The sequence below is a fragment of the Caretta caretta genome, chromosome 10 (genome assembly GCF_965140235.1).
Source record: "Caretta caretta isolate rCarCar2 chromosome 10, rCarCar1.hap1, whole genome shotgun sequence".
NCBI classification, from domain to species: Eukaryota; Metazoa; Chordata; order Testudines; family Cheloniidae; genus Caretta; species Caretta caretta.
In genome coordinates, this window is record NC_134215.1 from 65,198,098 (window position 1) to 65,213,864 (window position 15,767).

At 45.2% G+C, this 15,767-nt stretch overlaps 1 protein-coding gene across 5 annotated transcripts in view; it reads right to left on the minus strand.

The window, feature by feature from the left end:
* SHC4 (SHC adaptor protein 4) overlaps nucleotides 1-15,767 on the minus strand; it is a 64,906-nt gene that overhangs the window by 47,515 nt on the left and 1,624 nt on the right. For 2 of the 5 annotated variants that reach the window (XM_048867517.2, XM_048867515.2), the window contains exon 1: nucleotides 1,553-3,039. In XM_048867517.2, coding sequence (XP_048723474.1) covers nucleotides 1,553-2,137 — 585 coding nt within the window. In that variant the 5' untranslated portion in view covers nucleotides 2,138-3,039. Of the gene's footprint in view, nucleotides 1-1,552; nucleotides 3,040-8,459; nucleotides 8,558-15,767 lie in introns of those variants that run through there. The other 3 variants (XM_048867518.2, XM_048867520.2, XM_075133116.1) reach the window with 3 other exon arrangements.

The window sequence follows — 15,767 nt, forward strand, 5'->3', positions numbered from 1 at the left end:
GATCTAGTACCAAACATATTTTGGAACACAGAAACATGGAAATTGCTATACCATCCGAGATCATGGACCATTAAGTCAGCATCCAGGGTTTGTCAGTGGCCTGTACCAGATGCTAGAGCTAGCCAAAACTTGGAACATATCCCTCTGCCCGCACCGCTTCCTGCGGCCCCCATTGGCCTGGAGTGGCAAACCACGGCCAGTGGGAGCCGCAATCGGCCGAACCTGTAGACGCGGCAGGTAAACAAACCCACCCGGCCCGCCAGGGGCTCTCTCTGATCAAGCAGCAGCCCTAGTTTGAGAACCACTGGTCTAGAGGACTGGAGAAGGGTAAATATAGTATCTTTTTTTTTCTTTTTTTAAAGGGGGAACAATGAGCACCTGGAGAATTATAGATTGGTCAGCCTAACTTTGATACCTAGAAAGATATTGGACCAAATTATTAAACAATTTGTACGCACCTAAAGGATAATAGGGCTATAAGAAATCACCAATTTGTCAAGCAAAAATCATGCCAAACCAAAGTACGGAAGCCATGGCTTTGCCCAGCCTCTTACGCCATTATTCCTGAAGTAACTTGAAAAAAATTTTGCTGTAATTTTCCCATGGCAAAAGCTTTCTCTGTGCCTAATGTAGACAGGCTTCCATTTTGGAAAGCTGTTAGACAGGAGATGAACCTTAAGAAATGAAAAGGTCAGGGTCGAAGGTCCCTAGGAAGCAACTGTCAGTTCTTTTCACAGTGCAAGAATTAGGGTAACAACTGTAAAATCTACACTGGGAAAGAAGAAAAAGAAATGATGCGTGTGCCATGCGGGAGGGAAGCAGAAAATACAGTTTGCAGGGAATCATTCATGCAGCAAGGTTTTCTTCCCACCAGAGAGTGAAAAATAGAGAGACAAAATATAACAGTACCAGCACAGCACTGAAAATGAAAGATATCGGGCCGAGGTATCCTCCATGAATGGACAGCTCCTAAACGGATAAAAGGGTTTACCGCATGCACTGGTGGTACTAGGAAAATCCGACGCGTTCCAAATGCCAATTTAGGACTATAAAACATGCTGCATGAAAGCAAACACCCTTGGTGTTTCCAGGAGAGATGATGCAAAAGAACTACAATTTACAGCAGGATTCTCAGCAACTATTACACGCCTACAGCAACATGACAGCGTTACGACCCATTTGCGATTTTGTGCTGCAGGATTGCTGTAAAGGGGATAAAGAAATTATTTAGTGTTCACCTCCCTCAAACATGCACTTCCTTATTCTTTTTTCAAATCAGTTAATCTGCTTAAGGAGCATTTCTTATAATAAACCTTCAAGGAAATGCTTTTGGAGACTACTATTATGTTACTCCTTTGGATTACTTATGTACTTTAATTCCCCTTGGTATAATCAACACGTCATTTATACAAGGCCTCAGGAAACAGGGAACATGCAGTATCCAGTGATTTCAGTACCTAGTGAAGAAGTGGGGAAAGGAAGGTTATGTTGCACAAGCCCACACAATTTGATTATTTGCTTTTTAGTGGAAAATCTGAGAGAAGCTACTTACTCGTACACAGTAGGTCATGCCAGTCTTCACAATGTCCCCTCCACTCTGCACCGGAGGTTTGTCCTGTTTGCTTAGAGGGGCAGACTCAAAGCCCAGCAAGATGCAGTCATCTTGAGGTTTTGCATTTACATCGAGTTTGTCCGGGTCCTGCCGTGGATAAGAAGTAGGCAGGCAGCTGATTAAACTGATTTCTGGTGAGGTTGGGCTGCTTGGAACTGAAACACACTCTGTGAGTTTAATTCTTGGCACCTCTTTTGTCCCCAGACAGAAGTTTTTAAAACCAGGCAGATTAGATGGATTGGATAATTTAATATTAGCCATTCGGGGGATCAAAGTGCACAAAGTGGTAGAGCTGTCCTGTGTCCCCAAGGTGACATCCTCAACTGGCAAATGAGGTGTTGAGGAATGAGAAGATGAAGAGGAGCCTTTGATATTTAAAGAACTACTTTGTGTACCTTCCTCTAATGATGTTATAAAATCATCCCTAAAGCGACTGTATTTAGCCCTGTGAAGCATTCCTGGGTGTCTAAATCGTCCTACATACAGTACGTGTCCACTGAGACTGTGCTGACTGCGTTCTCTCATAGCCTTGGAAGTTCTGTAACTGGATACTGTTGCATAAATTGGCTTTCTTCTTGTAGGTAAATGACATGGAAATTAAGCAATTCAAACTATTTTTAAAACAGACACCAATTGGATATTTTTTGTTGACTGCTTCACACGTGGCTTATTTTTCTTAATAAACATAGCTTAAGTCTGCATGGTCATCTGTAAGTTATGCTAAAGGAAACATACACACAGGTATAACAATGCTACAGCAGGTTAATCTGAAGAGATGCTATCCATATCTAAAATCACTTCTGCCACAAGCAAGCAAGCAAGCCTCTAAATCATTCTCAGCTTTGAACACTCACTGTTATAGCCTGCATCATTAACTGTGAACCCTCGGCTGCTGAAAAGACTAAAAAAAAAAATATTCCACAGAAAGCAATACAAGATCGAGAGAATCTCAAAAGCAATTTTAGATTAGCAGGAATCCAAAGAGATACCTTACAAGCCCTGTTCTTAGCATTTTGTATTCAGCTGCGCAACTGGAAAGAAAAATCATGGTTCTGCAATTTGCACATTCTTTATTCACACAATATGATTTTAAAAAACATGCAAAATAATTCTCTGAATGTAGTCAGCAGTTCTTAATACAAATCTTGCTAATTCTTGTTTTTAAAGTCATTCAGCATCGCAATCTAGAAATACGCTCAATATTTGTATGGTCCAGCACAATTTTACTTCAAATCTCCAGACTCATCATCATCATCTTTGTGCAGCTTCTTTGTCAGCCCTTGAGTCATTTCTAGCTTTTCCTTAAAAGCCAGGTTACAGCAGAATTTTTCTGTTCAAAATTCTGAAGAGAGTGTTGCCGTTTTTGTGAATGAAGTTTTCTGAATGAATTTCTCTGTGTGCAAGCTAATAAATCTGTGAATGAAGCTGAGAATGGCTATAACTGACTGACAGTCCCAGGGGTGTTTAATTTTCATCCAATCAGAAGAAAGCCTGGTGACTCATGCACCATAAATACACTAAAGGAGTAGCCATGAAAAAAATGACTTTTTTTGCCGGGAAGGGGGGGGGGCAGGGAGGGAGGAGAGAACAGTTTTAATGTGCCAGTAATACAGTTTTTGCTCAGAACATAGCAAAAATTCTATTTTGCTATTATGTCTGAAAGGCACCATCAGAAGCCAATAATTGAATCTATTGTTCCACTGATATTAGGACATATGGTACGATTCCTGTGAGAAGATGTGATGCATCTTTCCTAGAAACTAAGTTTGTTTTTTTTTAATTGACTGTTGGTTCAATATCCGATTTATTGCAACATCCTGTGCCTATCAAATTTACTCTAAAGACATGATGAAAACGGCAAAAGCCTAAGCACACAGGAAGCCAGAATCTGAAAAGGCAATGGCATAATCTTTCCTCAAATTGCTGAAATAATGAGCACATAATTCATAGAAACGTTTGTGTTTACTTATGTCCTGTGCAGTTGGATTCAAGCAATGCCTGCATCCAGATGTTATTTTCAACTTCAGAAAGGATGGCATTCACACTTCATTAAGTATCGTGGTGACTTCCCTGCTGTCATTATCCCCACACACACGGATTTCTTCGATTAGAGGGGTGGAATTTTTACTCCACTTCAAACCTGCTTGCACTAAAACTCACCAGTGCTGATAAAATCATGATGGGTAAACATCCTATGCATTAAAATGCTAGCTCCAATATCACTGTATAGGATAAGTGAAGGACCATCTTATGCTACTTCACAGAAACCACATAGCTTTTTAAATAGATATTGTCAACCCCGTTTCAAATTCCTACCTCTCTTGAAGGCATTTATATGGGCCTCAACACCACTCAGCTTCTTGATATCCATGGTTTTTTAATCATGCCCAAGAGCAGAGATTTGCCCGGCTGAGCCCTCACAGGCTGTGTCTACACTGCATTGTAAACCTGAATCTGTGAGACCTGGGCTTGTGGACTCCGTTTCCAAGCCTAGTCTTGAGTGTCCAAGCTTCTTCATTTTAAACCTCGTCCACACTGAAAAATTGCAAAATGGCCCCAAGTCACTGCAGGACTCGGGCTCTCACCCACCTTGCTATTAGAGTGTTAGGACCCTGGTCAGACTGATGTGTGTTCCGGACGGAAATAGGGTTTGGGCTCAAACCCGAGTCAGAGCCCAGGCTTAGTGTGCTGTGTGGACATACCCTCAGAATCAAAGGGTTTGAGAATCATGCAGTTAGAACTCAATTCCTGCCACTCAGCAAGTCTGTTCTATCAGTTGCTTGCAACTCTTATTTATCACTAACTTTTAAAGTTTTCAACATTAAATTAATTTTAAGAGGACGCTATTGAGCCTGATTCTTCTCTCCTGTATATTTGTATAAACCAAGAGTACTCTCTGAAGGAGAGCTGGATTCCTAGTTGATAATCTTGAGTACAACAGCAGGAGTGAACTAATAACGTATGGGTTAATAAAAAGAGAAGTCAATACTGCCAACAGGTTACACACGTCTCATCTTGCACAGCATCTACTATTATTCCTGAAAGTAGATTGAGAGGTAAAATTAAAAGAGCTGTATTCTAGAACTGGACCAATACTTGCTCCAGGGGACAATTGCTTCATTTAAATCAACCCATTTCAGGAGGATCCATCATGTTAGTTTTGAAACCAAACACTGACAAAACCTAGCCAAACTGCCAGTTAAAACAATGTCCAACGCCTTGTAATTATATTTAATAAAGGCTTCTAAGCACTTTCTACCTTTTGGTGCTAGCAAATGATGAGTGCTATCATTTATTGTACACTTTGAGTAAAGAAATTCTTATAGCATTAGTATCTGTCCTTTTAGTTCTTTGCTTTAGACACTATTTTAGGACTCCGACCCAGCACTACAGTGACTGTGTTTGCAGCACTGATCACTCCAGTTTTCAGAAGCATTTGCAAAATGAAAAAAGATCTTATAAGACAGATCCTCAGGGGTGTAAGTCAGTGTAACGCCATTGACGTAAATGGAGCTACATAGATTAACACTATGATTCTGACCTGTTGAGTTTGCATGAACCGCATGAGCTGGGAGTGGCTGCTGTGTTGCTCCACACTATCAAAGACTTCACAGAGTCACCGAACCAGTAAAATGCCAAGATGGGCCCATTACACCAGCAGAACAAACTCTCTTTGGCTTCTCATACATTTAGGCATGTCACTTCCTACCAGCTTCTGAAAACTGCTTTTTCTATTGGATATCACATACTTTCTACCCGCAGACAGTAGCAGACTGGGCTGGATTAATGCACAGACACCACAGGCCTGAGACCCAGCTCCTGGCGTCAAAAGGTTCTAGCCCTCATGATGGCAAAGAAACCTCGTAAATGATACCAGGCACAGCTGCTGCCAGGATGTCTGCCTGAGTCTGCAGAGAGCCTGAAACAATAGCTCAGAGCTGGGAACTGCCCCATGCACTTCAATGAGGTCTTAATGCCAAGACGCTCGGGCAGGTGGTGGTGTGGGGCGGGGAGTCTGCCATGTCACCTCAGTAGAGGACTCTGATTTTGGCAGGAAGAGAAATGCCCAACCAGTGTGTGAAGAGCACCTAGTTGTAAATGGTCACAGATAGAACAAACAACATTTCTGCACTTCCAGCCCAGCCAGAAGGCTGCACGTTTCAGCCCTGCCTGGGGGTATTCTCCACTTCCCCACCTCCTGGGGTAGAGCAGACAATCAGAATTGCTGCAGGAGGCAGGCAAAGCTCCCTCCCCCTCCCATGAGGGGCTGAAACTGTTCTCAGAGGAGCTCAGCAGCTCTGGGCAGCTCCACCTCCTCATCTCTTCTCCCCTCCTGCAAGCAAAGGGATGGGTTCTCTGCTCCTCCCCGCCGTTTCTGCAGCAGCGGGCCTGGGATAGGGTCGGGCGGGCGAAGAGCTCCACCCATGCACATTTTTTGCAGACCTCTTTAGGCACTGAGTGCAATGAGCCCAGCCTGCCCACCCAACAGATCCACCCTACTGCTCCTGGGAGGAGTGTCACATGCTGCTGCTAGGAGGTCATGCCACAACGTGGGAGCAGACCCAAGGTGGGCCCCTGTGTCAGTGTGTCTGGGCTTGCCTGCCTTGCCTGAGTTCAGCCCTCTCTGCAATGTCAGCCATGTAGGAACAGCAGGCAAGATGAGGTGTACAAGAGTCTGTTGGTTGGTTTAGCCCAGTCATCAGCCTGACCTTGCTTAGCCCCTTCATGCTAAGCTGCAGAGCAAACACAGAAATAGGCCTATGAAGAAAAAAAAGCCCATCCTAATCAATGGCAGGGTAACAGAACATGAACTTACAGTACAGCTCAAAGAGACCCTGCCAGCGGCCATCAGAGGGCAGACACCAAAGTCAGATTGACCTTAATGGTAGAGTTCTAGGGCAGGAAAGCTTTGTGAGAGCTCCAAGTTTTGAGTGCGATGCACTTATCCAAAATACATTTGATTTGGTCGGATCTGATTGTACTAGGCAGTATCAGACATCACAGAGCCAGCTGGGTAAGGAAAAAAAACCCAATGACTTTCTGCATTTATTAGTCACTGCAAATGGTGCTACAGGAGCTTGGGGAAGAGCCATGGAGGCTTTCCCTGCAAGGTCATCAGTTCAAATCCAGTCTAGATGGTAATGTTCCACCCTAAGCTGCTGTTGTGTGTTATGGCCAGGCCCCCTATGCACAGACAGCTACCTGCCATGCAAGGCAGTTATCCTACATTGGTATCTGGGGCTCCCCCTTCTCATGGCTGCTGGTTTGGAAAGGGTTGGGGGAGAAGCCCCAGGGCTCCCTTTTCCCCTGACCACCTCTTTTATTTTTATGTGCATAGAGGCCGCAGCGGAGATCAGGACCCCTATTTACATGTAACCCTTCTGCCCATCAGAGTTAGCAGCAACAAGGGCCGGGTTTAGTATCTAGGGGTTCCATTCCAAAAACACAATGGAAAACCGGCTTGAGCCCCCACCCAGTGACCTGGGACAAATATATACCACCCCCGCTGGGCGCCTCCAAGAGGAAATAATTCCCCTCTCACAAGCACAGAGTCTGAGTGTAGCAAAAGCCTTTTAATAAGAGAGAGAAACAATGTGGCATTATGTTGGGGAAAAATCACCAGCAGGATTCATAACACAACCCATGAGCCAAAACCCACCCCAAGCAAATTGGGCCATGTCCTTTCCCTTTGGTTCTTGAGTCCAGCAACCCAAAAGCCACCCAAAGTCCAAAAAGTCGAACAACCCAAAAGTCTCTGTCCCTGGTCAGTGCAGCCCCAGAGTTCGAAAGTTTATCTGCAGAGTTTTACCTCCCAACCTGGGTGGACATGGGGGGGCCGGGGGTTAAGGGCCACCTTACATGGTCTGAAGCTGACTGCCCAACCTCTCCGTGGAGCTCCGCTCTGCTCCACTCCACTCCACCAGCCGCCCCACAAATTGCTCTGCCAGCCGTTCTGCTCCACCAGCCGTCCCATGAACTGCTCCGCAATATATCTTCAGGCTCCCCCACTACTTAACACAATGCTCAGTGATTTCAGCTTGTAGTAGGGGAGCCTCAGTGCTGGTACACCATTGGCCCAAAGTGAATTCAGCTCAGCAGCCTGTAACTAGACTCATAGTGGAACCAAAACTAGCTCTGATATTCCACTATGGAGAGAGGAGATGGTGCAATTAGCATGTTGGGCCCTCATCAGGGGCCCATACCACCAGGTATTAATACTAGTCCCCAGCCTCTCTTAATTCACTGGGTTTTGGAACCCATGACCCTTGCCTAGAGAGTGCTGCTTAGTTGATAGTGAGTCCCTCCATCATAACAAAAGGCCAAGTACAGTTCTACTGTCCTTGATTCACACAATCAGGGTAACAACAGTTTATTCTTCCTGCCCCAATAACAGAGAAACTGGGGCTCCTACGGCAGCCAAAGTGACCATATAGGCAGGGTGGGTGTGCCTATGCAAATGAGATCAGCCTCTGAAGTACTTTTCCACAACCCACCATGATTTGCCACCAGATGTCAGGGTAGAGCTCATCCTAACTCTGCTTACATACAATCTAAATAGGACAGCCCTTACAGGCTGGGACAGGGATGGTCTCTTTTCTGTGTTTGAGCACCCCTCACACAGCAGGGCCCTACCATCATATAAATATTTACAGGACAGACCCAGCCCTGTGATCCTTTTGGATTCCTCAGTGCTACCAGATGGCTAATGAGCCATAGTAGAAAGAGATGCCCAGTTCCACCTGCAGCTGGCCCAGAGATTGCACCCCATGCAATCATATACAGCCCGGGCCAGGGCAGGTGTAATTATTGCAGCTCATTCCATCTAGTAATGAAGCCCCATACTCACAAATAGCTTGCACTGGTCCAAAACACAGCAGCCTGTCTGCTTAGCAACATGTAACCATCACCACATAACCCCAGTGCCGAGTTCTCTGTACTGGCTTCCTGGCGAATAAAAGAGGAAGAGAGAGAATTGTTAATTCTGTTTTGAAAGTGCTCAGATATTTATGGTGGGGGTGGGGTGCTGAGGCACATAAGCAAGAGAAAGGATGGGACAATGAATAAGGAGGTTGGAATGGATGAGGTGGGAGAGCGAGTCAGGCAAGAGGGCTTGCCAGCCCAAGGCAGGGGTTAGAGTAAGCAGGAGAAGGAATGAGAGCAAGGAAGGCTGCGTTCAGGCCTTGCATAAACTAGAAACAGACTCTAAACCTTCCTCACTGCTGCTAAGACCAATTCACTTGCACTGGGGTTAGTAACATGAACCCTAACATAGGTGGGTCACTTGTGTTTTTAACACAGCATCCGTCAGACCTAGCCCGAGCACCATTACAGAGCTGGCATTAAAAGAACTGGTGACTCATCCTACTACAGCTCCCAACGTTGTTAACACCAGTGGAGCTGAACCAACGTCAGCAGCAATGGGAAATTCGTGTAGACAGCTCACGAGCGTGCCCGTCCCCTCCTGACCCAAATGCGGTATGATCCTTGTGAAGGGAAGTTTCAGAGAGTACAATGGGAGCAAGGTGGCAGAACAAGAGGGAGGGGCTGGTGGCTATGCACGGAGCCTGCAAACAGCGAACTGAAATACTAGTGCCAGTGGCATGAACCTGCCCGCTGATGCCAATCGTTCTAGTCTGGCAGAAATTGAAAAATCCAAGAGAGACCTGCTGAGCTTTGAGCTTTTGCATTGTCTGTATCTTACACACACATGCACACATACCCCCTAACTCCTGGGGAGCAATGACACACAGGCTTTCTTTCAGAGGGCCAGGGATGTGGATTGGCCCCATAAGACTTTTGTGCTTGTAGATTATTACATAAGGCGACATGGTCCAGAGGGAGGGGACTGTGATGAAATTGTCCAACCCTGTCCCCCCACTCCTAACCCGGATACATGGAACTCAAACATCAATATCTCAGCAAAACAAGTTTGTTGACATAGGGGCCGTGAGAATTGTCCCATTTCCCTGAACGCCGAGCCTCCTAATAATGCCTGAGTCATACATGACAAGACTTTGAAAGTCTGATTTCCCCCCGTGATGCTAGAGAAAGGAAGCAGGATTAACCAGCACTTACCTAGCTGGTGGCACCGTTGAGTGGGATTAAGGTGTAGGAGGTATAATAGCTGACTATTTTTCAGAGCCACAGAGCTCCAGAGCACAATGGAATTGTAAAAAAGCCCTGTTTTCAGGAACAAGAAGAAACAGAAGTTTGGTAGCAAGAGCTAGAACAGAACTGCAGCAGGAAAAGAAACTTTGGCCCTTGTGGAAGGAAAAACAACATCGTGCGTTTCAATTAAAGAGCTCTCTTCTCAAGGCAGGGCTGCAGTTTCAAACTAGCAAGCGGTCAACCTCTGACCACCAGGGATCACAAAGGACCATTTAGCATTGGAGAAATGGAGCCTACAGTCTTGTTTAAAGTATAAGAGGAGGTTGTGTCTCTCGCACACCACTCTGGTTCACATTGGTCTCCTATGTACGTGTCACAGGGAGGTTATGGCATGATGCTGCAAGTTCATTGCACTCCAGTTCCTGAGGCCCGTTGGGGAGGAAGCCAAACCCTTGCTCAGAAACAGAGGACAATACAATTTTCCAGTCTTCTTGGCCGGGGTCTGCTTTAATGAAGTGGTGCATATTTCCTGAAGCCTCTATCAGGACTCTTTTTCTCAGGCAATAACATCCTTGTAGTCCAGGTATTCTGCTTGGATTGCCTGTGGCGGTTTTGTAACACAGATTCCTGTGCCATCTGTCTTAGAATACCATGAACTCATTAAACCAGAACTCAGCTAAACGTACATGCATATTACAGTTTCACTACAGAGGAAATGTGCCTAAAAAGAACAGAAACTCTGCCTTAAGAACATAAGTGTTATTTACTCCTTCTCATAACACAAGAACAAGGGGTCACCAAATGAAATTAATAGGCAGCAGGTTTAAAACAAACAAAAAGTATTTTTTTCACACAATGCATCAGCAGCCTGTGGAACTCCTTGCCAGAGGATGTTGTGAAGGCCAAGACTATAACAGAGCTCAAAAAAGAACTAGATAAATTCATGGAGGATAGGTCCATCAATGGCTATTAGCCAGGATGGGCAAGGATGGTGTCCCTAGTCTCTATTTGCCAGAAGCTGGGAATGGGCAAAAGGATGGATCGCTTGATGATTATCTGTTCTGTTCATTCCCTCTGGGGCTAGATGGACCTTTGGTCTGACCCAGTATGGCCGTTCTTATTGACTAGATCAATGTTTCTTCTACACTGTTATACTGCCTTTGATACTGTGCCAACTGCTTCCAAAGGTGGTGTAAAATTCCTAAGAGATGTTCTGTGTTATGCTACGAAGGAAGATCCTAATGACTTTTGCTGACGATCCACCTATGCTCTGATGTACAACAATAGATAGCCGTTGTAATCCTATCCCAGCTAGGGTCATCTGCAGCAGCTCCAATTCATAAATGTGCAACCAATGTTTTCAACTTCAAACTACTTACTTCCATTACATTAAGGAGCTGTGAGTTCCATTGCTTAAATCTATCATGCACAGAACATTTCTTTACAAGAGCAAACATAACACCTTTACAACATTTCAATTTGATCAGCTCTTCCAGGGGCAGTGTTTGTTGTCCCCAGAACATTACACCTTATCTCCAGCAGCCTTGGAGGCAGGCAGGGATAGTTAGATTGGTCCCTTCAGGGTTAGCATTCTAGCAAGCTATTCTTATAACAGAGGGTGAAGGATACTCAGTGAAGAATTTCAGTTAATGTAATACTAGCTGTATAAAAATTGCATTTTACATAGTAGAAATGGGCAGGCATTAATGTGACCTGCATAACTATCCGCCCACAAACCCCTCTTCATAGTCCTATCAAGAGGCTGGAAAGCGGGAAACAATATAGTGTCAAGTTACTTCTCTAAACTGTGTTACGTAGGGGAGATTTTCGATTGAAGTGCCCATCTGGAGTGGCATATGTTATAAGGACAGTCCCAGAAGTGCCCTTTGGAGGGTGCTACTTTCAGGGGGATAAGATCATTTGGAACATAGGTCTGGCCATCCAAATGTTAATAGAGCAGATAGTGAAAATATTACTCCTATCCTCCTCAGCCGGCCAAACTTCACGTCGCTAGGTAGTCTCTGCACCAAGGGTACATGTTTGTACTAACATAGACAGAAGCACTCAGACCAAATAGGATTTATTGACCTCTTCCCCAAGAAAGCTTAAACTGCAGTGGATGTTCCCTGTTGTGTGCATTTTCGCATATTAATTCCCTGTCCCACCCACACACTCACTACAATCACATTCATCGACTTGTGAATGGATAGCACATGTAAGCAGTGATTATAGTCTCACATGCACCAGGAGAAGGTTAAAAGAAGTATTACACATGCCTTGTAATCAATGGACAAATATCCTGTATTTCTGCTGGAGCGCTGCTTCTAACAAGACAACGGTTTTAAATTTTTGGAAATGTGCATTCAAACCTGGTGAATGTGAGGGAATAATGTGAAGGGAGTAGTTAATGAGGAGAGATGAATTAGCAGCTTGAGTGAAACAGGCAAACCCTGAGGACTTTTTATCTTGGCTGCATATAGCAACAGCAGAGTTAATACAGTCACAGTGAGTGTGAGACAGCTGTCTCAATGCAGGGGAAAACCTAAACACTTTCGCTTCTTCACTGATATGCATGATTGATAGCACTTTTCAACCTTTTTTCATTTTCAGATCCCTAAAAAATTTTGAATGCAAGCGTGGACGCCTTTGGAAATCCCCTGGGGTCCGCAGACCACAGGTTGAAAAACACTGACTTTTAGGACGGAATAGCACAGAATTCTGATACAGAATGATAGCAGCAATCTTTATTTACTTTGTAACTAGCAATTTATTAAAATGCACATTTGCCCGTGAGCACTGATGGAGTTTCAATTCAAAAGAGTCTGGCTCTTATAACGTGTGTCAGCAATTCTTTTTCAAAGCTAGTTATTGAAAAGTTTCACCCACTGCGGTTTTATTTCCACTGCAGCTTACCCTACAGGTATGGCCTGAGGAGAGGAGAAGTTCCCCCCTCCACCTCCCCATACACATAAAATATTCTTTCAATTGTTTGATATTGGTTCCATGTATTTTTCCATCATTACAATTCAGTAAAAAGCCCGCTGTACTTTATAAGTGTAGGTTAAGTTGCAGATTTCATCAGGCAAGGGACTGATTGCATGGGCTGAAGACACACTGTCAGTCTGCAGTGATTGTAGGTCAAATTTTCAAAGCCTATGTCTCTTTTGAAAATGGCACATGGGCACTTTTGACATTTTTATCCTAAATACACAAGCAAGGACATTCAGAGTTTAGGCCAACACTGCTTTTCTTAAACACTGGCTATCAAATGTCTGCAAGGGGCCAAGGCCATTAAATGTAGACATCATCTTGAAAGAGGATTTATAAGGAAGCAGCACATCTACCTCTGGAGCTCTGCATCTAGTGTGGTTCCCCTCACCATAAGCCAGTTGAAAATTATATATTTTCTAGAAATATACTTGAAATTGTGAAGTTTGAGAGTGGGCAACAGAGATTGTTAGAAGTGCAGTGGAACTGTTATAGGGGGAGATTGCAAGAACTAGGATTTATTTAGCTTGGAAATGTAGAATGTGACTGAAGCCAGTTGCTAAAGGTGAAATGATTTGCAAAGCTGACGCTGCTGGTGGAGAGTGCACGCATGAGGCTTTGGTGAGCTGAGTTAGGCAAAGCTGGACCGGAAGGAGAGTTTCTACTTCTTCTCCTTGCCTCGCAACTACATTTCCTGCCCACCCCACCAGAGACCAGGTGTTCTCCTTTTCATTTTAGGAAAAAGATAGACAAATAGCCCAGTCAGACAGAGCTGCAATGTAGGGAAAGAGCAGTGAGATGGAGACATTCACCTATGAGCACCAGTTCAATCCAGCCCTAGTCAGCAGCTGTAACCTAAAAGTCTAAGCCAATGGCTATACTAGAGAGCTTGCAGCTGCACCACTGTAAGGTCTCTTGTGTAGCTGCTCTAAGCTGAGAGGAGAGAGCTCTCTTGTGATTTACTTAATCTAACGAGTGACGGCAGCTATGGCAGCAGAGAAGCACTCCCACCTACATAGCACTGTCCACCCTGGTGCTGAGGTTGGGGGGTGTGACAGGTTCAGGCTGGATGGTTACAGGAGAGTAATAGAAGGCAGATATATAAGCCCCAGGTTAAGTAGGTCCCTTTTCCCTGGGTAAGGTAACAGAGAAGGTTCCAGAACAATCAGGAACCTTCTGGAGACAATTAAGACAGACAGGCTGATTAGAACACCTGCAGCCAATCAAGAAGCTGCTAGAATCAATTAAGGCAGGCTAATCAGGGCACCTGGGTTTAAAAAGGAGCTCACTTCAGTTTGTGGTGTGCGTGTGAGGAGCTGGGAGCAAGAGGCGCTAGGAGCTGAGAGTGAGAACGCGGAGTGTTGGAGGACTGAGAAGTACAAGCATTATCAGACACCAGGAGGAAGGTCCTATGGTGAGGATAAAGAAGGTGTTGGGAGGAGGCCATGGGGAAGTAGCCCAGGGAGCTGTAGCTGTCGCACAGCTGTTCCAGGAGGCACTCTAGACAGCTGCATTCCACAGGGCCCTGGGCTAGAACCCGGAGTAGAGGGCGGGCCTGGGTTCCCCCAAACCTCCCAACTCCTGGTCAGACATGGGGGAGTTGACCTGGACTGTGGGTTCAGAAAAACGGCCGAGCTGAGGGCTGCTGTGAAGCTCCAAGGTGAGCAAATCCGCCAAAAAGTGCAAGACCCACCAAGGTAGAGGAGGGACTTTGTCACAGGGTGGTTTATTCACATGCTTGAGCAAATGAGTTATACCAACGTAAGTGGTAGTGTAGATATAGCCTTTGGCTATGCCTATCTCTATACTTAAAAGGCTACAGTGGCTCAGCTGCAGTGCTTCCATGTAGACACTCACTATGGCAATTGGAGGGCTTCTCCTGTCACTGCAGTTCATCCACCTCCCCGGGAGGTAGGAGCTAGGCTGGTGGAAGAATTCTTCCATTGACCTAGCGCTGTCTGCACCTGGGGTTAGGTTAGCATAGCTCCGTCTCTCAGTGCTGGGGATTTCTCACATCCCTGAGTGGTAGCTATGCTGATGTAAGTTTTCAATGTAGACCAGCCCTAAAATCCAAAGGTTGCTCGCCAGACAGCGTGAAATGAGTGAAGTTCACTTCAGTTCAAAGCGGGAAAAAGTGTTCACATTAAACACCACTTTTAATAGGCACTTGGAGAGAGAGAGAGAGAGAGAGAGAGAGAAGTCAAGTATTGAAGAGGTGTGGAGAATCAGCTACCCTTTTGCATCCTAGCGATCCCTCCAGGCCCAAGTTGCGGTCCACAGACAAGGCACATTGTGAGGAAAGTTTGCACTGTATATGCCACTTCTGTGGATATGACAGTACTGCTGTCACATTAACCCCGTTCACAAACACTATAACCACTCTACAAAGGGAGAGAGTTCCAAATGTAATAGAGGTAACCAGTTTCTTGGGCCTGCTATTTGAGGCCAACAAGGAGCAACAGAACTAGCCCTATACCGGAAGGACATGCAGACACCCGTAAGTAGAAGTTGCAGGTAGGAAATCAACGCACTAAGAAATCACACAGATGTGCAGTGACAGCTGGTGAGAACAACAACTTCAGCACATCTGGTGAGTAGGACAGCCAGCCAGGGGATGGCCACACAAAATCTAAGCAACGGAGAGCCCAGCGGAAGAGATCAAATTAAAACCAATCTATGCCGATTGTCACATGCCAAGTGCTGAACGCAGCACAGGCTTCCTGCACGGCAAAGACTACTCCCTGGCTAGTAGGTAAAATTGGAGCCTGTCCGAGCCTACCCCTGTGATGTACTGTGAGGCCATCCATGCCCTCTTCACTTATTAAATCTACTACAGATTTGGTACACTTACAGCGCTGTCTGAGACATACAACCCAAGCCAACTGGAGGGCGCTTAGGACTGAAGAAGAAATAAGGGCACTACAGGTTGGGGTGTTTTTTGCTTTTTTAGAATTAGTTATCAAAGCTCTGTGACTGGCTAAAAAAAGAACAATCCTGAAAATAGGAACAAATTCAGCAGGACGACAAAGTACCGTACAGCTTCAGCTAGGCAGCGTCA